Raw genomic sequence first — 27,507 nt, forward strand, 5'->3', positions numbered from 1 at the left:
TCACAGGGCTGTTGTGAAGATAAAATGTAGGTGCGGAGTATCATAGGATCATAGAGTTGGAAGTGACCACAAGGGCCATCAAGTCCAATCTCATTCCATGCAGGAACACACAATCAAAGCACTCCTGACAGATGGCCATCCAGCCTCTCTTTAAAAACCTCCAAAGAAGGAGACTCCATCACTCTCCGTTCAAATGGGAGAGAAAAATACAGGGGGGAGCACGTTTTCTTGGCTGTGGTGATTAGGGTAGAGTACAAATCCATCTAACAGAAGCCTTGTCTAGCCCACGTTTTACTACCTTGTTTGCAAGAATGTCATGGAGGACCTTGTTAAAGGCCTTACTAAAATCAAGGTGGGTAGCCTTACAGCCACAGCTGGGGAGTGGGGGGGGGGTGTCTCGAGGCTGAGGCCTTAACTCCCCTCACCGTGACACCTGTGGCCTTTGTCCTCCAGATGAGCTGCTGCTGGAAGGTTTCAACAACTACACGTTCTTGTCCAACGGCTACGTCCCCATTCCCTCCCAAGAAGACCACGAGATGTTCCAGGAGACCTTGGAAGCCATGGGCATCATGGGCTTCAACGAAGAGGAGCAAGTCGGTGAGTGGGACCGGCTGGGGGGTCTGGCTCTGCTCCCCTCCCCCTTTCAGAAACCAGATCTTGACTCGTTCTCAGTCCTCCTGTTGTTCCTATACATTTCTCAAGCCTTTTGCAGTGAGGATTCTCACTCAGTAGTTAGGGAGTTCCTGATGGCCTGGAAACGCCAGAGAACAGGAGGAGAGTGGGATTTTGCCCTTGCATTGCCCTGACCTGGATGAGTCAGACTGGCCTGACCTTGTCAGAAGCTAAACAGAGTCAACCTTGGTTAGTGCTTGGATGGGAGACCAGCCAGCAAACCCAGGGTTGCTATGCAGAAGTAGGCTGGGCAAACCACCTCTGAACACCTCTTGCTTAAAAACCCCGTTGGAATCACCAGAGGTGTAGCGGAGCAAAATGGCACCCGGGACAAAATGGCACACACTACACAGTGGCCAGCAGCAGTCCCAGGCAGCCTTGTGGGGCCTGGCTGGGCGGGACCAAGGGGTGCCCGGCTGTGACCTCCGCTGGGCAGGACCAGGCCAAGGGGTGCTCTTCGGCAGCCCCGCTAGGCCATTCCTTCAGCTAGTGGAACCAAAGCTCTCACTGAGGGAGTGGCCTGGAGGGGCCGGGGCCAGCCAAGGAAGGAAGGGGGACGGGTGTGGGGGCCCGATTTTCCATCCCCCACGTGGTCCAATTGGGGCCCACCTGGGGCATTTGTCCCCACCCCTTCCTGTGGTACCTACGCCACTGGGAATCACCATAAGTCAGATGTGACTTAATGATAGTACAGATCAGGGACATAGGTATAGATTTTTTTATGGGGTGGTTTGGAGGTGGGGCCACGACCCCACCCACACCTGGGGTGTGGCCACACCTCCCCAAGCCCCACCCCCAGCCTCAGTGCTTATAAAGGCAGGTCTCTGAGGCCAGGGATGGCAGACTCCCCTGCCCTGCCCGGCCCACCCCCCATTAGCTGGGCTCCCAGCCAGCAGCCCCTTCAGGCCTCCCCTCCGGGCAGAAGTGTAGCTAGGAAAAATGGAGCCCGGTGTAAAATCTGAGTCCCCCCCCCCCCCCATGGACGGCTGCTGTGATGCTGGAATTTACCCCCCAACAGCATCACTTTCGATGGTGTTTAAACTAGAGAGACCAGATTCTCCTTTAAAATCCAACTTAAAGGGAGAATGTGGGGTCTCCAGTTAAAACGACACTGAAAGTGATGCTGTTTTGGGGTGGATTCTCCCCCACCCTGAAACAGCATCACTTTCAATGTTTAAACTGCGGACCTCAGATTCTCCCTTTAAATTCATGCTGAAGGGGGTGGATTTAAAAGGAGAATCTGGGGAAATTGGAGGGAGGGTGCCTGCTGTCAGGGGTGCAATTGTTAAGCTGGCAGCACCAAACTTTCAGAGTATCTTTTGGAGAGTCTCCTAATGATACCACCCAGGATTGGTGAAGTTTGGTTCATGGGGGCCAAAGGTGTAGCCCCCATCTCCTATTATCTCCCTTTGGAAACAATGGGGGGGTGGGGGCACCCTCTTTCGGAGTCCATAACTTTAGACCCTCTGGACCAAACCTCACCAAACCTGGGTGGTATCATCAGGAGAGTCTCCCAACAAATCCCTGAAAGTTTGGTTCTGCTAGCCTAAAACTGCGCCCCCTGCAGGCCAAAAACCAAAAAACTCTAAAAAATACAAAAAATACAAAAGGGGGGGGGGCGCAGAGCTTCAGACATGTAATGGGGGAGTTTGAACCCAAGAACCACCCCCCTTACCTATGTCCTTGGTACAGATCTGTTGAATAGATGGAGAGGAAGGGGTATTTTCTTTTTGCCTCTTTCTCTGCTTTGGGGCATATACAGAGAGATTACCTTGCGCTTCAGAAGTTGCTTCAGTCCCAGGGTGTGCGGACAGCATTTATTTTTCCATTCCTGGTGTTTCCATTGCAACTTGTATCAGCAATCCAAGCTTTTACTTGAGTGGTTGTCCTGCGGTTTTTGTCCACCTGAATTTTATCCTGTCAACTGCAAGCTGCGGTTTCACTTGTCAGGAAAGGTTTCTCCTCCATACGAGAAGTGAAGGTGATTTTCAAGAGCAGCCAAGGGGCAGTTTAGAACTGGTTCTTCAGACTCCATTGGCAGCCTGCAACCTGACTATGTGGGGAAAATATTCTCTAATTTTGTCTTGGACGTGGGAAGGTCTGAGGGGACCAGAGTGTGGGAAATACCTCTTTACACGACAAGGAATTCAAATATGGAATTTGCCACCAGAGAATGTAATGATGGCCGCAGACACAGGTGGATTTAAAAGGGGATTAGACAGATTTGTGGAGGAGAGGACAATCCAGACTACTAGCCCTGGTGACCAAAGGGAACCTCCACATTCAGTGGCTGTCAACCTCAATACCAGTGCCAGTAAGCAACATCAGGGGAAGGCCTCGGCCTCTATGCACTGTTGTTGGTTTACCAGGGGAACCGGTTGGCTGTTGTGTGAGACTGGGTGCTGGAATAGCCAGAGCGCCAGTGGGTAATCGGCCATTGAAATAAAGCAGTTTTAGTCTCGAAGGTGCTCCTGAACATCTTTTTATTTTGCTACAGTAGACTTCCCTCTGGACAGGAAAAACCTGGGCTTAGATTATCCAGTATGTCCACATTCACTTTGCTTCTTGTATCCAGGGATGATGGTTCCCTGTCTTCAGTATCCACACAGGGCCTGCATTTCTCAAACTTGTGACTCCACAGTAATAGTTGGGGCTGGCCACCAGGAAAAGGACAGGGCATGCCCCCAGGGTGACACGTTCTCATCTTCCTGGAGTGGTCATGCTGGTCCAACCTCGCTTGGAGGACTGCGGAGGCCCGAGAGAGGTGCGCGCTGAACTCCTTTTCTTGCCCCCACAGCTATGCTGAAAGTTGTCTCGTCTGTTCTTCAGCTTGGAAACATTGTCTTTAAGAAAGAAAGGAACACTGACCAGGCGTCCATGCCCGACAACACAGGTAGGCTGGGCTGCTGTGGAGGGGATTGCTTTTCACAGGAATTGCTCACTGCCTGGTGAGTTTGCCCCCATGAAAACCGGAGACTTGCCCGGAGCCTCGCACACAGTCAGTGGGCAGCATATGCTTATCAGCGTGTGTCTTCCGTGGACAGTCTTCACAGCAAAGGGATCTGTGTGCTTTTGGTGACATGTTTGGCCTACACCAGCCAGTGTGGTGTAGTGGTTAAGAGCAGGTGCACTCTAATCTGGGGAACTAGGTTTGATTCCCCACACTGCCACTTGAGCTGTGGAGGCTTATCTGGTGAATCAGATTAGCTTGTGCATTCCAACACATGCCAGCTGGGTGACCTTGGATTAGTAACTGTTCTTCAGAGCTCTCTCAGCCCCACCCAACTCACAGGGTGTTTTGTTGTGAGAGGAGAAGGGAAACGAGTTTGTAAGCCTCTTTGAGAAAGGGAGGATATGAATCCTCCCCCTCCCCCTCCTCCTCCTCTTCTTCTTCTTCTTCCTCCTCCTCCTCCTCTTCTTCTTACCTGTGCCTGAAAGAGAAGATGCAGGGTTGATTCTCAAGATGACACATTGATTCTCTTCTTCCAGCTGCACAGAAAGTGTGCCATCTTATGGGTATCAATGTGACAGACTTCACCCGGGCCATCCTAACCCCAAGGATCAAGGTGGGACGGGATGTCGTCCAGAAAGCTCAGACCAAAGAACAGGTGACCACCTTCCCCCCTCGGGTTTCTTCTCTCCTGCTCACAATCAGTTTTGTTGCTCTGATCAAGTCCCAGTCTTTCGCCCCAATTCTTACCCAGAGAGAGAAGCCAATAGAGTTGGATTTTTAAAAATTGCTGCCTTTCCCCACAGGCTGACTTTGCAATAGAGGCTTTAGCCAAAGCAACGTACGAACGCCTCTTCCTCTGGATCCTCAGCCGGGTCAACAAAGCTCTCGACAAAACCAAAAGACAGGGCGCTTCCTTCTTGGGAATTTTGGATATCGCTGGCTTTGAGATTTTTGAGGTATGTCCTGTTTACACAGTCCTCAATTTGCTGGAGTGATTTGCCGGGCTCTATCTCTTATTTAGGTTTGTGGCGAAACAGGCTTGCTTTTGGCTGGCAGGCCCTATTTCACACTCTGCACACCCCCAGGAGTTACCGACTTTTCCTGGGGAGGGCTAACTTTCTCTTTGGGTATGCTGCCACCACCTGATCATTTGAGGACTGCCTGCTGGGGAAGATCAGGATTTCCCAGCTTCCTTTCCAACTGCACGAGGCCCCTGCCTCAGTTTCCCCTTGGTTCCCCTCTCCTGGGTTCCACAGGGTAGACTGGAGATCCTGGAGGAAAAGCTGCTCAGCCTTCCTCCACCTCCTGTTTAAATAGCGTGTCCAAGACAGAAGGGCATCAGTGGTACAGAGAACTTTCCTCCACAGCTAAGGTTTTAAAAAGTATTTATTAAAAAGAAAATGATTACCATATGTTTTAGCACACACCAGATTTAGCAAGGGTTACAAAATAAAAGGAGACAAAACGCAAATCCTCTTTTCCTATCACTAATACATACCCTGGCTAAAGATGGTAGAGAGCAGGGTAGGTCCTTAAAGCTTAAAATGTTGCCATTGGCAAAGAGCTCACATTACCTGGCTGAGCACATGGTCCAGAAAATGGCTGCCGCCTTCCCAGTTCAGGCAAGAGCTCTGCTCCCCTCCAGAGAGACCTGAGCCAAGAGCCCTCGCCCCTCTCTTCCCCTCAATTTATCAGATCCCAGACCTCACCCTCCTTTGACCAGGTCAGGCTGGGTCAAGATATCATTTCCCCCTAGGTCAGGTAGCATTTCCTGATGTTTCTCTGGGATTTCTAAGTCCTCCAAATCTCTGGTACCTGGTTGGAGAAGGAGAGGATGAAAGAAAAAGGAAACGGAAGGGGGGGGGGGAAGGAGCCATTTCTCCACAAGGTTCATCAGGGAAACAAATTCTTTCCACCCTGTTCACAATTTTTGTGAACTTTTTTGCCGTCGTTCTACATCACCTCCCACAAGCTGCAGCTTCAGTCCGAATCGGGTCCCAACATAGAATCATGGAGTCATAGAGTTGGAAGAGACTCCCAAGGGCCATCAAGTCCAGTCCCCTGCAATGCAGAAACACACAATCAAAGCACCCCTGTCAGATGGTCATCCAGCCTCTCTTAAAAACGTCCAAAGAAGAAGACTCCACCACATTCTGAGGCAGTGAATTCCACTGTAGAACAGCCCTGACAGTCAGGAGGTTTTTCTTGCTGCTTAGGTGGAATCTCTCTTCCTGCACCTTGAACCCATGACTCCGTGTCCTAGTCTCTGGAGCAGCAGAAAACAAGCTTGCTCCCTCACCAACATGACATCCCTTCAAATATCTAAACATGGCTATCATGTCGCCTCTTAACCTTAACATCTGTGCACGAATTGTCTCGCAAGACCCCCTTTCCCCAAAATTAAAAAGTCTCCCAAGTTTCTAGTCTGCTTCAATGTAAAAAAATATATTAACTGTATTCATACATTGCATCCTCCCCCCCCCCCAAATATGCTTCTTTGCAGGTCAACTCGTTTGAGCAGCTGTGTATCAATTACACCAACGAGAAACTGCAGCAGCTTTTCAACCACACCATGTTCATCCTGGAGCAGGAGGAGTATCAGCGGGAAGGCATCGAGTGGAACTTCATCGACTTTGGACTCGACCTGCAGCCCTGCATCGAGCTCATCGAGAGACCTGTAAGGCGGCCTGTCGCCAGGCAGGGGGTGGGTGGGGAGGGGGCATCTGCACTTAGCAGCCCACCAGTTCAGCCTCCAAGTTCCTCTCTGGACAGCTGCTCTGTACTTCCCCTTTTAACTGAAAACTGTTCCCGGGAATGGGATTTTCCAGATTTCCCTGGCAGAATGTGCTATTATTAGTGTGTTGTGGGTTTTCCGGGTTGTATGGCCATGTTCCAGTGGCATTTTCTCCTGATGTTTCACCTGCATTCTGGTTGTGAAAGCCTTTGACAATACATTGTGCTATTATTGTTTTCTTTCTTTTATTTAAAATGTTTATTAGCAGCCTTTCTTCTTTATGGAGTTCAAGGTGGCTCACAACATAGATAAAACACATAAAGGTCGATTCTGCACAGTCCAGATCTCCTGGGTTGAGCAAGGGAAATATCCTGGTTTGGCCAAGAAGTTTGCCCAGTTCCCAATGCCCCGCCCCCAGAATGCCCGGCCACACCCCCGTCGTGCCCTGCCCAGCCCCATTGGTGCTACATCACAGTTTGAATCCCACCACCATGGGAACCTGTGACTAAAATTTTTGGATCCCACCACTGCCCCCACACCCCTCCCCTTGGTCCCGCCCTGCCAGGCTGCTCCTTCGGTCTGCGGAGCCTCCCAGTACCAGCTGAAGGAGCAGCCTGGCAGGGCGGGGCTGAGGGGTGCCCCAGCCAAATAAGTGGGGCATGGGGGGAGGGTGCGGGGGAGCGCCCAGAGCACATTTTGCCCTGGGTGCCATTCCCCCCCCCCCATGCCTCTGGGGGGAAGACATGTGAAAAAGAGACATCACTAGGAAAAGCAGACTTGAGGGACATGCCACACATTAAAGTGTCCAAGACTGAATCACACCATCCAGGCCGGCCTTGTCCACCTCAAACTGGCCCTTTCATATCACACTTCCTGGTCTTTTTCCCTGGGACCTTCCGCGTGCCAAACAGAGGTTCCTCCCCTCCTGAAACTGTAGGCCAGCATCCACGTTTTCTCAGGAGACATGAGGACTGTCCATCGGCGGCTGCTTGACATCTTCCTGCTGTCGTGGCGCTGCGAAGCAGAGGGCTGATGGTCACCCACCTACCCACCTCAATGAACACATGCCCTATGATCATAGTGGCTAAGGAGGGGACCTGGGACATTCCATAGGTGCAGCCAGAAGGGTTGTGCTCTGAGCTGCATTTGCTTCCGTACTGTGAGAAGACATGTGGAGTGAATCCCTGCGGCAGAGGGCAAAGGGCAGAGGCTGTCTCACCTGCTCACGCCCATGAACGCATTCCCCAGGAACTGCTCTTGTCTGGCATTACAGAACAACCCCCCGGGCGTCTTGGCCCTTCTGGACGAGGAGTGTTGGTTCCCCAAGGCGACCGACACCTCCTTCGTGGAGAAGCTGGTTCAGGAGCAAGGCAACCACCCCAAGTTCCAGAAGCAGAAGCAGTTGAAGGACAAGACGGAGTTCGCCATCATGCATTATGCAGGGAAGGTATGAGGTTGTGCTCAGCTCTCCCCTCGTAGGTCGAGTCTTGGCTTCCTGAGTGGCGTACATCCCATAGCACTCATGGGAGAGTCAGCGTGGTGTAGTGGTTAAGAGCAGGCGCACTCTAAACTGGAGAACCGGGTTTGATTCCCCTCTCTGCCACTTGAGCTGTGGAGGCTTATCTGATGAACCAGATTAGCTTGTGCACTCCAACACATGACAACTGAGTGACTTTGGGCTAGTCACAGCTCTTTGAAGCTCTCTCAGCCCCACCTACCTCACAAGGTGTTTGTTATGAGGGGTGGGGAAGGGAAAGGAGGTTGTAAGCCCCTTGTGCAGTCTGAACAAATATGTTGTGACCAAAGCCCCCCGCCCTCTTTTTCATGGAAGGTTGACTACAATGCGAGCGCCTGGCTGACCAAGAACATGGATCCACTGAATGATAATGTCACAGCCTTACTGAACCAATCCTCTGAGAAGTTTCAGGCAGACCTTTGGAAAGATGGTATGGGCCTCAAGGGTGCCCTGGTTTCCCCTGCACCTTATCTTAAAGTCTTGGTTGGGAGAACTTCCTCTCTGCCCCCCTCCTCCATGAATACAAGAAGACCCCTAATGTAGGATTCCTCGCAGCTATCTAAATGATACAGCTGACACAAGTTGTGTCGGGGGCCCTCGATAGGAATCGAAGCCACACATGCATAGGGGGGACTCACTGGTTCAGGGTGCTCTGCTGTTTGGTGCAGCCCCCAACATTCTGAGGCCAAGGTGGGGGGTGGGGGATGTCTTCAGGTGCCAGTGGAAACAACCACCTGCTGGGTGGGGTCCTCTTTGTCTCTTCCTGGTGTCCTTGATTCCAGGAAAGGGTAAGGAGGAGGTGGGGAGGATTATGAGGAGTCCCTGAGATCCAGTGGCATACCGGGCCTAAATGGCACCAGGAGGCATGACCTCCTTCCTGCACGCACACACACCCCTGGCCTGGCTTCCTACACCTCCCTGCACCTCCCTTACAGGAGCCAGCAAAGAGACTGGGGGAGGGCAAGGCTGGCGGGGGGCAGCTTGGATGGGCACCACAGCAGCAGGCCAGCTCCTGAGCCCCTTGGCCACCCCCTCAGCCCCACCCTCCCGGCCTCCCTGCAAGCTGGCCACTGGAGAGGGCAGGAGCAGGGAGGCTGGGGGGAGGGGCTCGGCACTGTGCGCCAGGGGGTACCCCATGTCCCCATTACTGCTGAAATCTGCTGGGTTTGTGTTTCTAGTGGACCGGATTGTGGGGCTGGACCAAATGGCAAAGATGACAGAGAGCTCCCTCCCGAGCGCTTCGAAGACCAAAAAGGGCATGTTCCGGACTGTCGGGCAGCTGTACAAAGAGCAGCTGACCAAGCTGATGACCACCCTGAGGAACACGAGCCCAAACTTCGTCCGCTGCATTATCCCAAATCACGAAAAAAGGGTAAGTTGGCTCCGGGCAGCCACAGCATCCTACCCACACGTCTGGCTGGGTGGTAGCTTGTTCCGTCACGTGTCTGCACTGCAGAAGGAAACTCATTTTTTCCCGTCTTTGAGGAGGGGGGTGGTTTAAGGGGATGTTGTTCTGGGAGGGTGAGCTGGGGGTCTTGAACAGAATTCTCAGCACCTCCTCCGCAAACAACATCTCCTTGGGGTCTTTCAGAGAAGCCATAAACCACACATCTTTCTGAGGCTCTTTCACTGGGATGTCTCCTTTTTTTCCTTCCTTTCCCGGCCACTCGGATGATAATTTCTCACATTATTCTTGACTGTCCGAGATATGTGGGCATCAGGAATTTCTCTCCCAGGCTGGCCCTAGACAAATCTGAAAGTGACTCTGACTGTTCTGTTGTGGAGCTTCTGTTAAACAACACAGATGTCATGCTCTTGGGAAAAGTAGCAAAATTTCTTTTACAAGTGACAGAACTTTCTAAGTAATGTATACTGCTATATACGGTCTTCCTGTCTGCGTTTTGAATGTGCTCTTGATTTGTATTTCAAAAATGTCTGGCAACGCTCTAGAACCTATTTTTAAATGCCAAATAAAGGTTGTTGTTGTTGTTGATAATTTTAAAAAGGTTCTTTTTTTTTATAGTCAGGGAAACTGGATGCCCACTTGGTCCTGGAACAGCTCCGGTGTAACGGTGTCCTGGAGGGAATCCGAATCTGCCGCCAGGGCTTCCCGAACAGGATTGTGTTCCAGGAATTCCGCCAGCGGTAAGATCCTAGTTGGTTGGTTCTTAGGTGCTGTCGTGGCAGAGATCCCCAACTGAGACTTGGGTTCAGTGGGTTCCCACTTGTGATCGGGAGGCCTGTTGTCGGCGGAGGCCTGACCTGTTGGATTTCTGCGCAACATTTATTTGTTTACTCTAGAGACTTATAGCCCTGCAGGGCAGGCGACCTGTACAATTGATCTGTTGTAAAAACAAGAAGAACCCTGCACTGGGTCGCCATGACTCCCTTTTGCCAAGTCTTCCTTTGAAGACCTCATCAGCATGGTGTAGTGGTTAAGAGCAGGTGGATTCTAATCTGGAGGACTGGGTTTGATTCCCCACTCCTCCACCAGAGTAGTGGAGGCTTATCTGGTGAATCAGATGTGTTTCCGCACTCCTGCATTTCTGCAGGGTGACCTTGGGCTAGTCTCAATTCTTTGGAACTCTCTCAGCCCCACCTACCTCACAAGGTGTCTGTTGTGGGAAGAGGAAGGGAAAGGAGCTTGTAAGCCCCTTACAGGAGAGAAAGGTGGGGTATAAATCCAAACTCTCCTTCATCTCTTCTTTCTCCCTTAGAGGAAGTCATAGCAGATGACAGTCGTCATAGAATCCAATTCCAACAATAGGAATTCGTCCAGGCAGTTGACCTTCAAAGTACTCCCTGAATTGAATTATTGAATTGAATTATTGTGTTGTATTACCCAATAAATTAGTTAAATTATAGGGTTTAGACCAGTGATGGCGAACCTTTTAGAGACCAAGTGCCCAAACTGCAACCCAAAACCCACTTATTTATCGTAAAGTGCCAACACGGCAAATTTAACCTGAATACTGAGGTTTTAGTTTAGAAAAAACAATGCATACATTAAACGCTTTTGTCTTAAAAGGCAGGGTGGGGATTGGAGCGTGGCATCAAGGAGGAGGCATGTGGGTGGCGATTTTCCGCCCTCCCCCCAAATGACTGAACAGCAGCCACCCGGGACATTTGTTCCAATGTCCCCATGGCAGCTTCACCTTTGGCTGGAGTGGTGGTGCGCGTGCCCACAGAGAGGGCTCTGAGTGCCGCCTCTGACACCCGTGCCATAGGTTCGCCACCACTGGTTTAGACCCTTTAGTTCAGTTAATTAGTCCATTGTTGGGAGAGCCAGCTGGAAGACTGTGAGTGGGTCCCAAGTTGCTGGCTGAACAATCAGGATCCGTCAAGGTCCTCAGTGTTCCCTGGGATTCATTGGGCTCTAGGTTATTAATTAGTGGTTATAAGGGTTATTTTGTTTGACAGGGATGATACTGTATTTCATCTTGTACTAAGGATTAGTAAATAAATAGTTTTTTAAAGGGGGGGAGTAAAAGCCATTATTCCATCTCGGGGGACAGTAGGGGACTGGGGATCCCAGTAATCACTGGGCACGGGAGATACAGCCATACGATGGAAGACAGCTCACCTACCTTCTGACCTTTTCCCCATCCTGAGACATGACAGTAAAGGGTCTGGGGTGTAAATACCCTTCTCTGACACTGGTGTTGTGTCATGCCAGGTCCATTAACGATAAGACTGTGATGCTGCAAAATTATTTTGTAGCCCAAAATGTGAATCTGGCATGTGTGACTGAGATCTGGACGAAGTTAGGCGAAACTGTTGCCTTGAAAGAACTTGCCCCGCCAGGCTTCTCAGTCCTCCACCAATCCCAGACAAAGGGCCGTGTGTGTGTGTGTGTTTGTGTTGATACTCATCCGGGAGGTTTTCTCCTTTAGGTCAGTCCCTGTCCCAGCGATCTCCAGTATTGATTGTGTGGGCCAGGTGTGTGAGACCATGGAGAGTTTGGGCATTCTGTCGGTGTACCAGCTGCCAAGCATGCCAGCAGAGTCCCTGCCAAAACTGCTATAGGTCGTTTTGGAGCGGCCCTTGAGATTTCCCAGGCTTATTTGTTGCCTGAAGTGGTGGGAAGTCTCTCCCTTCTGGAGTGGGGAATTAGCGAGAGCAGACTCTTGGCTTCGCTAGAGGTTGGGCAAACCTTGAGCCCTCCATTACCCTACGTGCTCCCGAGGAGACAAAGCTTTTTACACAAAAGAAGCCCTTGGCAGGAGAGTAAATAAAGGTTGACTATTTTTATTAAGGGATAATGAGGGTACATAAGAATACAATAAAAGCATTGGAACAAACACACACACACAGTCCAAGAAGAAGAAGAGTTTGGATTTATATCCCTCCTCTCTCTCCTGTAGGAGATTCAAAGGGGCTGACAATCTCCTTTCCCTTCCCCCCTCACAACAAACACCCTGTGAGGCTGTGAGAACTCTGAAGAGCTGTGACTAGCCCAAGGTCACCCACTTGGCGTGTGTGGGAATGCACAGGCTAATCTGAATTCCTCAGAGAAGCCTCTATAGCTCAAGTGGCAGAGCAGGGAATCAAACCCAGTTCCTCCAGATTAGAATGCACCTGCTCTTTACCATTACACCACTTCTCCTCCTCCTAGGATATACACAGTTTTGAGGGAATAGGTTTGGAATAGATGAGGAATATTTGGGGAAGGGCATTAAAAATTATAGTCACCTGATCTTGGAACGGAATGGTTCGAGGAGGAGGAGGAGGAGGAGTTTGGATTTATATCCCCCTTTCTCTTCTGTAGGAGACTCTAAGGGGCTTACAATCTCCTTGCCCTTCCCCCCTCACAACAAACACCCTGTGAGGTAGGTGGGGCTGAGAGAGCTCCGAGAAGCTGTGACTAGCCCAAGGTCACTGGGAATCAAACCCAGTTCCTCCAGATTAGATACACGAGCTCTTAACCTCCTACGCCACTGCTCCTACGGCTCCTACAGAACTGCTTAGCTGTGGAGGAACAGCGCTGTGGAACAGTATCACAGACAGAGAGATGCCCAGAGACACTGAACACAGCCTGTTGGGAGAGTGGGCTTCTTATAGGGAAAAATGGATCCCCTGCAAAATGGTGTGAAATCCTCTGAAAACAATCACTGAACTCAAGTGGAGTATGTTTTTTTCAACTCCTCCACAGCTATGAAATTCTTGCAGCGAATGCTATCCCCAAGGGATTTATGGACGGGAAGCAAGCTTGCTTTCTTATGGTAAGTAAGAATTCATCATCCATTTTTCTGCACCCTTCTTCATTTTGCTTGTGCGACTGGACTGCTTCTATGTTCCCGCAGCATTTCAGGACTTCTCGTTCTTCCGACCCATAGATCAAAGCCCTGGAACTGGATCCCAACCTGTACAGGATCGGGCAGAGCAAGATCTTCTTCCGAACCGGAGTTCTGGCCCACCTGGAAGAGGAACGAGACCTGAAGATTACAGATGTCATCATAACCTTCCAAGCCCAGAGTCGGGGTTACTTGGCCAGGAAGTAAGGCAGCTCCCCAGGGTTGGGTTTTGGGAAGGCTGTGCCCCTCAGCCATATCTGGGATGGTGTGGGGTCACATATCCATGGGCGCACACCAGCTGGTCACAAGGGGAGGGCGGAGAATCGCCCCCCACGCCCCTCCCCTCGGCCCCACCCAGCTTCTCCTTCAGCCGATGGAGCCTTTGCTGGCCGAAGGAGCAGCCTGGCAGGGCCAGGCCAAGGGGCGGCCCGCAGCAGGCTCCTGCCAGCTAAGGTAAGTGGGGTGGGGGCAGCACAGTTGGGGGCCCGGGGGCAGTGGAGGGGGGTGCCTGGAGCAGGTGTTGCCCCATTTCCACCACCCCACACACACACACCTCTGCAGTGGCATGAAGAGGGAAACAAGGGAATTGACTCTCCCTTCTGGAAGCAGCCTAAAGCTGCTTTCCATGTAGTAAAGCAATCCCTGCAGCTACTTTCCGTGCATTTCTGCATCAGGCGTCTTTGCACGGTGGCATTTGGGCTGTGCTTTTGCAGCTGGGTTGCCCCCCCCTCCCCAAGATCGGTGTGGCCAGAACAGCCACGGCCCGTTTCTTTTGCAGAGCCTTTGCCAAGAGGCAGCAGCAGCTGACAGCCATGAAAGTCATCCAGAGAAACTGCGCCGCTTATCTGAAGCTGAGGAATTGGCAATGGTGGCGACTCTTCACCAAAGTAAGTGTCCTTTTGTGGGGCTGCCCTTGAAGACTGTCCAAGGGCTTCAGCGCCGCCTTGCAGACTGAGAGAGCAGGACTTTTCAGCCACAGTTTTTGGCCTTTGCGGCCGGCTCCCTGTTGGCTGTAAAGTGCCAGACCGGGGCTCCAAGGCTCTCAAACCTTCTCCTTAGATGGCCTTCTTGACAGGCCAAGGGCTGCAAAGATGCCATCAGAATTCCACTTTCTTGGTGGCTCCCAACGCCCCGTCCTGAGTCTTCTGACCCTTCACATTTCAGTTGAGTTTGAGCGGGCAGAGGGCTTGAAGCACAGTTCCTTGTCTTTCGTGTATTTCGACGGTGCAAACGTTGAAAGCTGCCTGTGTGGAATAAGCCGTTCACCAGGATTTGGAGGTCATGGTGCAAGAGAGGAAGAGAGGAAAGAGAGGAAGAGAGGTGCAAGAGAGGAAACTTAGGCTGCCTTGTGCAAAAAGCTCCTGAGTTTCTGTTCCCCGGGAAGGAAGCCAGTGGTCATGCTCTGGAAATCTAAGTCTCTGTGGCGGGTTTTTGAGCTGACATTTTGGACCTATGGGGAAAATGTTGGGAAATGGCAGCCAAATCTTTCTGTTCCAGGTAAAGCCGCTGCTGCAGGTCACTCGCCAAGAAGAAGAAATGCAGGCCAAAGATGAAGAGCTCAAGTCAGTGAAGGAGAGGCAAATAAAGGCCGAAAATGAACTGAAGGAGCTGGAGCAGAAACACAACCAGGTGAGGGCGTTGGCTTCAGATTTCTTAAGGAGACAGTGGGGCTGGCATGGAGCGAAATAACTGATATTTCCCATTGCTTAGAAGTAGTTATAATTAAAGTAAAGTTCGATGATCCTGCCACTCAATATATTTTCATTGCAGAGTTATAAGGGGAAAGATGCAGTGTGCACCTTCACACTTACAGCTCTGCAAAGAAAAGTGCTAAAGTTTTTGACAAATTAAAGAAAACCAGGCAAATATCGACGGCAGGGCACCATAATGTTATAACACGATAAAAATCTAGATAATATCAGTTTTTTAAATAAAAAGCCCTCTGTTAAAGGGAAGAAATAGTGGCCGGTGGGGGTGGGGGGCGGGCTGAGGCAAGGGAAGAATGGGGGAAAACTGCTGTGTGGGTGCTCTGTCGGCAATGCAAATGTTGTATTCGCAGTAGCAATGACAGCTACATGGAGAATGTCCTCCTTGTGGAAGCAGCCTTATTCTGGGTATTCATTCATTCATTCATTCATTCATTCATTCATTCATTGGATTTGTATCCCGCCCATCCCCAAAGGGCTCTGGGCGGGTTACAACATAATTTAAAACATCCTGCAACTTTAAAATCCCGATTTAAAACTTTAAAACCAATGAACAAAAATATTTCAGTAACCCTGGGAAATCGATTATATAAATTAATCCTTCCTGCCATTTCCCCCCTTCTCCCCCCGCCCCCCCCCCCCGCCCGTCCCCGCAGAGACCGAAAGATGTTCTAGTATAGTTGATCAATCCAGCCGGCTAGTTGGAAAAGGCCTGGTGGAACAGCCATGTCTTGCAGGCCCTGCTGAATTGGCAGGGTGTTTTGTATGTTTGTTTTTTACGGTGTTTTGTAAACAGAATCCAGATGTTTCATGATTGTGCAGAATTGCCGCTTGCACAGTCTTGTCTGCAGGGCCTTTGAGTGCAGCGTGAGCAGAACGGCTAGTTGCCCAAACGTTGTCCAGTTGTATTGAGTGAAAGGAAATGGGGCTGCCCCACTGGAGCTCTGCCTCCGTTCTAACCATGCTGTTCTGCCAGCTGTGTTTGTGTGGTCAGTGTGGTGAAGTGGTTAAGAGCAGATGGACTCTAATCTGGAGAACCAGTTTTGATTCCCTGCCCTCCCACACGCAGCCTACAGGGTGCCCTTGGGCCAGCCATGGTTCTTTGGAACTCAGCCCCACCAGCTACCTCACAAGGTGTCTGTTGTGGGGGAGGGGAGAAAGGAAAGGAGTTTCCAGCCAACTTTGAGACTTGTTAAACACAGAGAAAACCCGACTCTTCTTCTTCCAGTGTGAGAGCCAGCATGGTGTAGTGGTTAAGAGCAGGTGCACTCTAATCTGGAGAACCAGGTTTGATTCCCTGCTCTGCCACAAGCTGTGGAGGCTTATCTGGTGAACCAGATGAGCTTGTGCCCTCCAGCACATGCCAGCTGGGTGACTTTGGGCTAGCCACAGCTCTTTGGAGGTCTCTCAGCCCCACTTACTTCACAGGGTGTTTGGTGTGTGTGGGAGAGGTGGGGGTGGGTGGGAAGGAAATTGTAAGCGGGGGATATAAATCCACACTCCTCCTCCTCCTCTTCTTCTTCTTTCAGCTGAGTGAAGAGAAGAACCTTCTCCAGGAGCAGTTGCAGGCTGAAACGGAGCTGTACGCGGAGGCCGAGGAGATGCGCATCCGCCTGGCCGCCAAGAAGCAGGAGCTGGAGGAGATCCTGCACGAGATGGAGGCCAGGATCGAGGAAGAGGAGGAACATGGGCAGCAGCTGCAGGCTGAGAAGAAGAAGATGCAGCAGCAGATGCTGGTAACCCACCAATGGCCAGTAGTGGACCTGGAGGGCTCAGGAGGAGGGCTTCAGCCACCATCCCTGGCTGGGCACTTGCAAAATGGTCATCCTGCCCAAAAGATCCCTAGGTGGGACCTCAAAATGTTTTGCTGCCTCTAGCAGCAGCCGCTGTCCCAGCAGCTCTGGACTGTGTCCGGGTTTGGAAATTCTTGGAGTTTTGGGAGTGAAGCCTAGGAAGGGGAGGACCTTCAGCTATACGATCTCCAAAAGCAGCCATTTTCTCCAGGGGAACCGGTCTCTGTCACCTGGTATTGTATTGTATTGTATTATTCGATTTGTATACCGCCCTCCCCTAAAGGGCTCAGGGTGGTGAACAACAACAGCATAATAGCAAACATCAGTAATCATAACATCAATAAACATAGCATCAATAAACCACAAGAACATCAATAATCTTAACATCATCAGCTACAAGGCAACAATAATCATAGCAGCAGACATAATCAACATAGATAGACATAATAAGCATAGATGCCGACTTTCCCCTTCTGTAACCTAAGACGACAGAAAACACAGTGACCTAAGACTAACCCCCAACCAATCTTCAGCCACATTAGTACAACAACAACAACAACAACAAGAGTTTGGATTTATATTCCCCCTTTCTCTCCTGTGAAGAGACTCAAAGGGGCTTACAATCTCCTTTCCCTCCCCTCCACAACAAACACCCTGTGAGGTGGGTGGGGCTGAGAGAGCTCCAAAGAACTGTGACTAGCCCAAGGTCACCTAGCTGGCATGTGTTGGAGTGCACAAACTAATCTGGCTCACCAGACAAGCCTCCGCAGCTCAAGTGGCGGAGTGGGAAATCAAACCTGGTTCTCCAGGTTACAGTGCACCTGCTCTTAACCACTACGCCACTGCTTGTGACTAATCTAAACAATACAGCATCATATCACTAAACTAAACCTAAAACAAATCTAACTACGCCTAACACTAGCTCTAGAGAATTTACAATACAATCAGTTGAAATGCTGCAAGCCCCAAGGCCTCACCTGGAGGTTGGCAACCTTGGCTGTACCCGTGGTCTTCTACAGCACAGTCCACGATGCTCTCAGGGTCGCCTTTCTCTGGCCTTTGCGTTGGCCTCTGCAGCTGGGTTGGCTGAAGGAATCCTGAATTTTGTCCCTCAGGCACAGTGGTGGGATTCAGCCGGGTTCGCACCACTTCGGCAGAACCGGTTGTTAAAATGGTGCTTGTAACCAACCGGTTGTTAAATTATTTGAATCCCACCACTCTGAAAAGACTCAGCTGTCGAGAAAGGGGGGGGGGGCATTTCCATGGGGCTCAGCCATCTTTTTTGCCCACTTCCCCCCAGGAGCTCGAGGAGCAGCTAGAAGAAGAAGAAGCCGCCAGGCAGAAGCTGCAGCTGGAGAAAGTTACTGCCGAGGCCAAGATCAAGAAACTGGACGATGACCTCTTGGTCATGGACGACCAGAACAACAAGCTGATCAAGGTCTGGGTGTCGTCCCCACCCCGCTCCCTACTCTCCAAGCCAGTGGGGGAGGGGGGCATTGGCAGCCGGAGGGTCCGCTTGGGAGGATCCCCCATAGCAGCTCCAACCCCTGGAGCAAAGTGGGAAGTGTGAGATCAAAATGGGGCACAAGGCAGAGAGGTGAGTGGACTGCTCAGCTGGACCCAGCCCACCGGGCAGACTTCGTGGCTCCGCTAGGATTCCAACTGGGATCCCACGGAAGCCAGCCTTCCACGGGCCAGACCACCTCTCCACTTTCTGTCTTCCCATTCAGTGCCTTGCCCGGGGTAGTCTTGAAATATACACTTAAAATGGCTTTGCCTAGGTAGTCCTTTCCAGTGGGAGAAATGCTGTGCAACAACCCTGCAAGGTGGGCTAGGTTGAAAGAGATGTGCCCAAAGCTGGCTGGAATCTGAACCTGAGTCTCTGGCATCTGAATGCAAGTGAATAGCCACTGCAGGCAGTGGTGGGATCAAAAAATTTTAGTAACAGGTTCCCATGGTAGTGGGATTCAAACTGTGGCGTAGCGCCAGTGGGGCTGGGTGGGGCACGACGGGGGCATGACCAGGCATTCCAGGGGCGGGGCATTCCTGGGCAGGGCTGTGGCAAGGACACAGCCACTGCGCCGGTCCTTGGGTGGGAAATGAATGTATGCAGGTATAGGCTGCCACGCACGCCGGTGCACCTCCTACTAGACTGCTTCAAATTCTGCGCGCTACTGCTGACAGGAGGGGCGTAACTAAGGCAAAAATCACTTGGCAAAATCACCAATAATTAGTAACCTACTCTGGGAAACCTGTGAGAACCTGCTGGATCCCACCTCTGACTGCAGGCGGTTGCTTGTGCAGAGAAAGAAGGCGACGGTGTCAGGCTGCTGGGCTGCAAACTCTTGTGGTTGCTCCCAGAGGCAGAGTGCTCATGGGGACATGGGTGGTCACATGTCCTCAGGCACACACCAGCTGGTCATGGGGCAGTGCCGGTTGAAGGAGCAGCCTGGCTGGGTGAGTCTGAGGGGTGCCCAGCGGCAGCCCAGCCAGGTAAGTGGGGGGCGCGGGGGGCACCCGGAGCAGATTTTGCACCGGGCACCATTCCCCCCCTCCCCCCACCTCTGGTGGTTCCTGTTTGTTCCCCAGGAATTTTTCACTTTGTATATGTTACAGGCATGTGATCCAGGCTTCTGACAGTAACAGAGGCATGGGGGAGGGGGGAATGGTGCCCAGGGCAGCACCTGCTCCACGCGCCTCCACTGCCCCCACGCCCCACTTATTTTAGCTGGCGGGAGCCTGCCGCAGGCTGCCCTTCAGCTCAGCCCTGCCAGGCTGCTTCTTTGGCCAGTGGGGGGGCGCGATGGGGATGATTCTCCGCCCCCCATGTGACCAGCTGGTGTGTGTCTGGGACATGTCACCCCACATGTCCTCATGAGCGCTCCGCCCCTGGACTCTAACGCAGTGCTGCTCCTCTTTGGATGCAGGAAAGGAAACTCATGGAGGAACGAATAAGCGACCTGACGACCAACCTGGCGGAAGAGGAGGAGAAGGCCAAGAACCTGACCAAGCTGAAGAACAAGCACGAGTCCATGATCTCTGAGCTGGAAGTCCGGCTGAAGAAAGAAGAGAAAGGCCGGCAGGAGCTGGACAAGATGAAGAGGAAGCTCGAGGGGGAAGCCAGCGACCTCCACGAACAGATCGCCGACCTCCAGGCCCAGATTGCGGAGCTGAAGATGCAGCTGGCCAAGAAGGAGGAGGAGCTCCAGGCAGCCCTGGCCAGGTGGGCAGCGAGGCTCCAGTGGGGAACAGTGGCGTAGCGCTAGTGGGAACATGGGGTATCCCATGTCCCTGGCACACGCCGTTTCGCCGGGCGCCCTCCCACATGACGAAACGGCATGTGCCTGAGCCACACACTGCCAAGCTCCGCCCCCCTCCGGGATTCCTTGCAGGCCCAGGGGAGGGCTGGAGCCGGCCTGCAGGGAGGTCGGTGGGGGGCTCCATGGTGAGTGGCTCTGCAGTGTTCATTCAAGCCCCCCCGAGACCCCCCCTCCCCCAGCCTCCCTGCTGGCTCCTGTAAGTGGGGCACATCAAGGAGCTGGGTGGGGGCGGGGAGGCGGTCATGCCCCCAGGCGCCATTTAGACCCGGTACGCCACTGGTGGGGATTGGTCGCACCCAACTGCCCCCATGTGCCCCGTAGGTCAAATCCATATCTGTTGTTAAACTTTAACAAATTTTAATATATATATACATATAATTAGGCTAGAAGATGAAATCAATCAGAAAAACAACGCTCTGAAGAAAATCCGGGAGTTGGAAGCTCACATCTCCGACCTGCAGGAGGACCTCGATTCGGAGCGGGCCGCGCGGAACAAAGCGGAGAAGCAGAAGCGTGACCTGGGCGAGGAGCTGGAGGCCCTCAAGACGGAGCTGGAGGACACTCTGGACAGCACGGCCACCCAGCAGGAGCTTCGGTAGGCAACAGCTGCCGCTCGACGGGCGCCTCCAGGCGGGCCGTTTCGGCCAGCGGGGCTCCCTCTCCGCAGAGTGGGGCCCGTGCCCGTCTTACAAGGCACTGTGGGAGAAATGCCCCAAACAGAATTCTGGGACAGTTGCCTTGGGGGAGGGCTGAATTCAGACTTCTTTGTCTGTTGAAGGGGGGAATTAGGGGGAGATAGCTATGTGCAGAGCGGGGGGCGTGAAGTTGTGCCCCAGCGGATTTTCTGGGCCTTCAGCCCTGTCCTTGGTCCGGCACACGGTGGGCCCTGCCCCGCTCACCTGCAGCTTGTGGACCTTCTCGTTGAGCCTCTCGGGGGTCTTCAGATTGGCCTCCAAACTAGAAGGGAAGGGGTTAAGATATTCCCTTGGCATCCTTCTCCTCCCAGCTTGGCAAAGGGGCAGGACTGTCCATCACTGCCCGCCACTGGTCAATGACATGTGGCCGCCTGCCCATGATTCCGTGTGGCTCCGATGTTCCCGAGCCCAGCAGTGTCCCTGACGTCTTCCCAGCTGCCAGGCAGTCAGCTTTGGAGGTGCTTGAGGCCCAGACTAGCTGTGGAGGCAGCAGCATTGGACCAGGAGCCCCGGCCCTTGAATCTGGGTGGTGGCTCCCCTCGTGCTCTCTCTGGGCTGGTTTTGGCTGCTTTTCTGAATGGAGGGTGGGGGGCGGGGTCCCTGCCACCCCAGCAAGAGCGACGCGCCACCATTAGGGATGCCCTGACTCAGTGAGTTTGAAACTGTGTCCCAGGGAGCCCTGGCAAAGCTCAAGAGCTCTCAGAGGGTTCTCCTAGGAGTAGACTTTTGACAGCTGTCAGGCCTGGCTCCCACCTGGCCTGGCAGTGCCGGGCTGGCGCCAAGGTCCCACCTGCGCGTGCTGTTATCTGTGTGGTAATGGGCCGTCTTGTTTCAATCGCTGCTTGTAAACTAGAGAAATATGCATCCCTCATTCCTCCCCCTCCCTGGGGCCCGGAGTGAGTTCTGTTGCTGTCCTTTCTATTGCTGTTCTAGGAGCAGCAGTGGCATAGTGGCTAAAAGCAATGGCTAAGAGCAGGTGCACTCTGATCTGGAGGAACTGGGTTTGATTCCCAGCTCTGCCGCGTGAGCTGTGGAGGCTTATCTGGGGAATTCAGATTAGCCTGTACACTCCCACACACGCCAGCTGGGTGACTTTGGGCTAGTCACAGCTTCTCGGAGCTCTCTCAGCCCCGCCCACCTCACAGGGTGTTTGTTGTGAGGGGGGAAGGGCAAGGAGATTGTAAGCCCCTTTGAGTCTCCTGCAGGAGAGAAAGGGGGATATAAATCCAAACTCTTCTTCTTCTTCTTCCTTTCAACACAACAACACTATCTTAACACTGTCCTTTCTTATGCTGTCTATTGTGGGGAAAGGTGGGAGGGGGGGAATACTGGAAGTGGGAAAACTGGAGATAAATGCTAGCTGGGAAGCCTGAGCCCCCAGCTCTGGCTCTCTGCAGCTAAGGTCCTGACACAGTTCAATAAAGCTCTTGAACCTTTCCTCTCAATTATTGGCTGGAGTAACAGACCCTCACAACAGCCGGCCTACCCATTCTGACCCATCATGGGCGCTGCTGCTCTGCCCAGAGATGTGCCCCAGAATTCCCTGCTGCACATCAGGGCTCCATAGCAGACACCAGGGAGGGGGGGAGCCTTCAGCCTACAGGGGAGGGCTCCTGATCTGCTGTGGCAGCTCTCTTTGCGTGTGTGTGGGGGACTACCACCACACCTGGTGGAGTCGGGGCGGCCCCCACCCCTATTCCAGCCCTGTCCATATGGCTGCCGCAGGACCAAGAGGGAGCAGGAGGTGACAGTCCTGAAGAGGGCTCTGGAGGAGGAGACCCGCAGCCACGAGGCCCAGGTGCAGGAGATGCGGCAGAAGCACACGCAGGCGGTGGAGGAGCTGGCCGAGCAGCTGGAGCAGTTCAAGCGGGTGAGTGGGGGGCCGGAGGCAGGGGGCCAGGGCCGGGGCCTGGTCGCTCAGCTGCTGAGCCCCTTTGCCTCCCGCAGGCCAAGGCCAACCTGGACAAGAGCAAGCAGGCGCTGGAGAAGGACAATGCCGACCTGAGCGCCGACGTCCGGTCGCTCAGCCAAGCGAAGCAGGAGGTGGAGCACAAGAAGAAGAAGCTGGAGGGCCAAGTGCAGGAGATGCAGTCCAAGCTGGCCGACGGGGAGCGCCTCCGGGTGGAGCTCAACGAGAAGGTCCACAAGCTGCAGGTGAGCGGGGCAGGGCCCACCGTGTGCCGGACCAAGGACAGGGCTGAAGGCCCAGAAAAGAACCTCACGATTGGATCGGAGTGCTGCTTTGCAACAGCCACTGGGTGCCTGGCAGGCGGTTCTAAAAATCTGCGCAGCCAATGGGAAGCCTTGTCGGGCAAAGGCTTCAACCCTGGCCCCACCCACCTTCTGAAAGCATGACGGTGCTCCCAGGCCCCATGTTGGTACCCCTGGTCATCTGTCCCAAGAGCAAAAACTAAAAATGTACACAAGCGCCTCCAAAGGAACGGACGGGGTCCACAGTAAGGGGGCTTCCCTGTGAATTTGACCCCCCAATTGTGGGTGGGGCAGGGGTGGGATTTCAGAATTTTCCCGGAGTGGACCCAGGCTGAGTTTGGCCCTGACTGAGCGAGTCCTGTGCAGTTGCCATGGCAAATGTTTGCATCTGGATTGGGTGTCTAACACTGAGGGACCCATAAGAGATGCGTGCCTCATGGGGGCAGGCTCATCAACCCTCGTGTTTTTGCAAGCTGGAGCCACTAGATTGGGAGACTTAATATTCTTAAAGACTCGCGTGAATATAAGATCATAACGACTGGCAAAGTGCTCTTTCCAATTGAGCAGCTGGTTTGGGGAGGAGGGTGTTGCAAAACTTAGGATCATCCTGTGATGACTGTTGTAGTACGGTAGGTGTTCAAATGATCTGATTTGAACCTTCCTCGGGTCACAGTTCAATAGTTTGCTCAAGGAAGTCCTGATTCTATGGAGAATGGTCTAATCTGTCAGTGAGTGCTGTGGCACAACCAGTGTGCTGTGGCCAACAGGGTGTGAATGCAATCCAGGGGATCTTGCTGGTGGGAGGATTGGCAGGGTGTGAGAAGGGAGGGGCCCATGGCTCTGCTAGATGGACGGGGGGGGGGAGAGGGGGGCAGTGATCAGGCAGGTGGGAGAGAAAGGCAGAAGAGGACCAGCGAGTGTGACCCAGATTCCAGATACAGGGAACTTCTCTGCCCAGCGTATTACTGGTGAAGCAAGAAGATTCAAGAGCTTCCAAGGGGCTGGTTGGTACACCTGCCTCTCCCTTCAGTTGGTGGCTTGCACGTGCCCAAACAAGTCGCACTTCCCTGTCACCTGGCACAAAACGTTCTGGGGTGTTGTGGGGTTTCTGGGCTGCATGGCCGGGTTCCAGTAGCATTTTCTCCTGACGTTTCGCCTGCATCCGTGGCTGCCAGCCTGGAAACCCCGCAACACCCCAGTGATTTCAGCCGTGAAAGCCTTCAACAGCACAAGACATTCTGACGTATTCATGCATTAAGTTTTTTCACCCTCACAAATCGCAACGATAAGACTGATTCTGGACTCAACCACTTCAGTCCGCAGCGTTGTGAACTACCAGTTTACATGCCCCTCCCCATGGGTGTGTAGTTGTGCACTGTGTGCATATGAACATTCCTTGAATAGTTTGTTACAACACGTTGAGTATTTAAAGTGGCTGTTTTGTAGATTTTTTAGGCTGTGTGACCATGGTCTGGTAATTTTTGCTCCTAATGCTTTGCCCGCATCTGCAGATGAAACATTCGGAGCAAAAGCTACCAATCCTTGGCCACACAGCCCGGAAAACCTACAACAGTCCGTTGATTCTGGCTGTGAAAGTCTTTGACAATACATTGAGTATTTACATGCAGAATGTCCTCGCAGCAAACTGAAGCAGTTCAGTCGGGAAGCAATCTGTTGTGAAGGGACCGTAGCCTTCTTTGGACACAGACAATCCCAAACTGGATCTAGTGGAGGAGCACAACTTGCAGGGTTTGGGAGGATCATCCCGAGACCCTGGTGCCAGGACAGATCTAGGATTTACCCCTTCTATTTTACCCTTCCTATTTTGCTGAGAGGTGAGTCATCTAGCAGAACAGCCTCTTGTGTGAAATCAGCCCAAAGAAGTGTAGCTGTGTGTCAGTTGAACAGTCCTCAAAAGATTTTGCTTGCATGAGTTGCTTTGGGCCTCCTGCAAGAAGTTGGCAACTTCCTTTGATGGCTCCAAGCCAATATGTCTCCTTTCTCATTCCAGACTGAGGTTGAAAACGTTACCGGGCTGCTCAACGAAGCCGAGGTCAAGACCATTAAACTCACAAAAGATGTGGGGACTCTGGGCTCCCAGCTCCAGGACACTCAGGTAAGCGCCTGGGGGCACCCAGCAGGCGGTTTGGGGAGTTAGTCATTGGGAAAGAGATCGACACCAACCTCTTTGCTGCCTTCCCACAGGAGCTGCTCCAGGAAGAAACTCGGCAGAAGCTCAACTTGTCCACAAAACTCCGCCAGGTAGAGGATGAGAAGAACAGCCTGCAGGAGCAGCTGGATGAAGAGATGGAAGCCAAGCAGAACCTGGAGAGGCACATTTCCACCCTAACTGTGCAGGTAGGCCTAGAATCATAGAGTTGGAAGATGCTATGAGGACCATCAAGTCCAACTCACCTGCCATGCAGGAATACACCATCAAGCCTCTGTTTAAAAACCTCTGAAGAAGGAAACTCCATCACCCTCCGAGGCAGCATATTCCACTGTCGAACAGCCCTTACTGTCAGTAAGTTCTTCCTAATGGTCAGGTAGAATCTCTTTTCCTTCACTTTGAACCTATTACTCCTTGTCCTAGTCTTAGGAGCAGCAGAAAACAAGCTTGCTCCTTCTTTTACATGATATCCCTTCAAATAGGTAAACAGGCTATCACCGTGGTGGTGAACCTTTGGCACTCCAGGTGTTATGGACTACAATTCCCATCAACCCTTGCCCAATTGGCCATGCTGGCAAGGGCTGATGGGAATTGTAGTCCATAACATCTGGAGTGCCAAAGGTTCACCACCACTGGCTATCATGTCACCCCTTAACATTCTCTTCTCCAGACTAAACATATCCAATTCCCCAAGTCTCCCCTCGTAGGGCATGGATTCCAGATCTTTTATCATTTTAATCGCCCTCCTCTGGATCCATTCCTGCTTGTCAATATTCTTCTTGAATTGCAGTGCCCAGAACTGTACACAATATTCCAGGTGAGGTCTGACCAATGCGGAATAGAGAGGTATTATTATGTTCCTCAATCTAGACAGTATACTCCTATTGAGGCCACCCAGAATCGCATTGGCTTTCTTGGCTGCCGCATCACACAGCTGACTCATGTTCAGCTTGTGATCTACTAAGACTCCCAGATCCCTTTCACATCTACTGTTGTCAAGCCAGGTGTCACCCACCCTATATCTGTGCATTTCACTTTTTCTCTGTAAGTGTAGTATCTTACATTTATCTCTGCTGAAATTCATTTTGTTAATTTTGGCCCAGCTCTCTAATCTATCCAGTTCATTTTGAATTCTGTCCTCTGGGGTGTTAGTTACCCCTCCTAATTTGATGTCATCTGCAAATTTGATTAGCATGCCCTCTATTCCATCATCCAAGTCGTTGATAGAAATATTGAATAGCACTGGGCCCAGGACAGAACCCTGCAGCACCCCACTAGTCACTTTTCTCCAGATTGAAGAGAAGCCATTGCACCCTTTGGGTTCGGTCAGTCAACCAATTACAAATCCATTTAACAGTAGCATTATCTAGCCCACATTTTACTAGCTTGTTTGCAAGAATATCATGGGAAACTTTGTCAAAGGCTTTACTGAAATCAAGTTATGTTACAGCATTCCATCTACCGAGCTTGTCACTCTATCAAAAAAAGAGATAAGATTACTCTAGCATGGCTTGTTTTTCAGAAACCCATGCTGACTTGCAGTAATCACAGTATTCCCTTCTAAGTGCTGGCAGACTGTCTGTTTAATAATCTACTCCAGAATATTCACTGGCGTTGATGTCAGGCTGACTGGGCAGTAATTGATTGGGCCCTCTTTTTTCTATTTTTTGAAGATGGGGACAACATTAGCCCTCCTCCAGTCTGCTGGGGCTTCTCCTATTCTCCAGGAATTTTCAAAGCAGTGACCCTATCATATCCCTTTTCTTCCCTTTGCTGCAGACATAACAAAAAAAGCCTTTTTTAAATTTTTAACCTCTCTGCCAAGCCTGAGCACGTTCTGCACTTTAGCTTCTCTGACTTTCTCCTCTCTGACATCTATGTTTGAATTCCTCTTTGGTGATCTCCCCACTTTTCTATTGTATGTGTCCCTTTTAAATCTTAGCTCAGTTGAAAGCTCTTTAGATATCCATCCTGGTTCCATTAGACACCTTCCAATTTTCCTCCCCATTAGAACTGTTTGAAATTGTGCTTTCAAGATCTCAGTTTTAAGAAACTCCCATCCATCATGCACTCCCTTCTCTTTTAGTAGCCATAGGATCACACCCAGTAGTTTACTGGAGTCAGCTTTCTTAAAGTCTAGAATGCATATCTGACTATGCTTGGCATCCCCTGTCCACTGTATAACAAACTCCAGGAGAACATGGTCACTCCCATCTAAGGTCCTTACCACATCCACCCCATTGACCAGGTCACCGTTGTTGGTTAGGAGCAGATCTAAAATAATCAATCCCCTTGTTGCCTCTTCCACCTTCTATACCCATGGTGGCGAACCTTTGGCACTCCAGATGTTATGGACTACAATTCCCATCAGCCCCTGCCAGCATGGCCAATTGTAGGGGCTGATGGGAATTGTAGTCCATAACATCTGGAGTGCCAAAGGTTC

At 51.8% G+C, this 27,507-nt stretch overlaps 1 protein-coding gene across 2 annotated transcripts in view; it reads left to right on the plus strand.

Annotated features, from left to right (window-relative positions):
• The window catches only part of MYH11 (myosin heavy chain 11), a 93,323-nt gene that overhangs the window by 48,985 nt on the left and 16,831 nt on the right, over window positions 1-27,507 (plus strand). For both annotated transcript variants that reach the window (XM_048493654.1, XM_048493655.1), the window contains exons 9-29: window positions 454-597; window positions 3,470-3,565; window positions 4,162-4,280; window positions 4,429-4,581; window positions 6,129-6,302; window positions 7,633-7,806; window positions 8,191-8,305; window positions 9,054-9,247; window positions 9,899-10,020; window positions 13,028-13,097; window positions 13,212-13,372; window positions 13,948-14,056; window positions 14,667-14,798; window positions 16,405-16,611; window positions 17,969-18,106; window positions 19,596-19,891; window positions 20,371-20,583; window positions 22,409-22,553; window positions 22,631-22,837; window positions 24,906-25,010; window positions 25,100-25,252. In XM_048493654.1, coding sequence (XP_048349611.1) covers window positions 454-597; window positions 3,470-3,565; window positions 4,162-4,280; window positions 4,429-4,581; window positions 6,129-6,302; window positions 7,633-7,806; window positions 8,191-8,305; window positions 9,054-9,247; window positions 9,899-10,020; window positions 13,028-13,097; window positions 13,212-13,372; window positions 13,948-14,056; window positions 14,667-14,798; window positions 16,405-16,611; window positions 17,969-18,106; window positions 19,596-19,891; window positions 20,371-20,583; window positions 22,409-22,553; window positions 22,631-22,837; window positions 24,906-25,010; window positions 25,100-25,252 — 3,227 coding nt within the window. The remainder of the gene's footprint in view (window positions 1-453; window positions 598-3,469; window positions 3,566-4,161; window positions 4,281-4,428; window positions 4,582-6,128; window positions 6,303-7,632; window positions 7,807-8,190; window positions 8,306-9,053; window positions 9,248-9,898; window positions 10,021-13,027; window positions 13,098-13,211; window positions 13,373-13,947; window positions 14,057-14,666; window positions 14,799-16,404; window positions 16,612-17,968; window positions 18,107-19,595; window positions 19,892-20,370; window positions 20,584-22,408; window positions 22,554-22,630; window positions 22,838-24,905; window positions 25,011-25,099; window positions 25,253-27,507) is intronic.

This window comes from Sphaerodactylus townsendi, linkage group LG04 (assembly GCF_021028975.2).
Source record: "Sphaerodactylus townsendi isolate TG3544 linkage group LG04, MPM_Stown_v2.3, whole genome shotgun sequence".
NCBI classification, from domain to species: domain Eukaryota; kingdom Metazoa; phylum Chordata; class Lepidosauria; order Squamata; family Sphaerodactylidae; genus Sphaerodactylus; species Sphaerodactylus townsendi.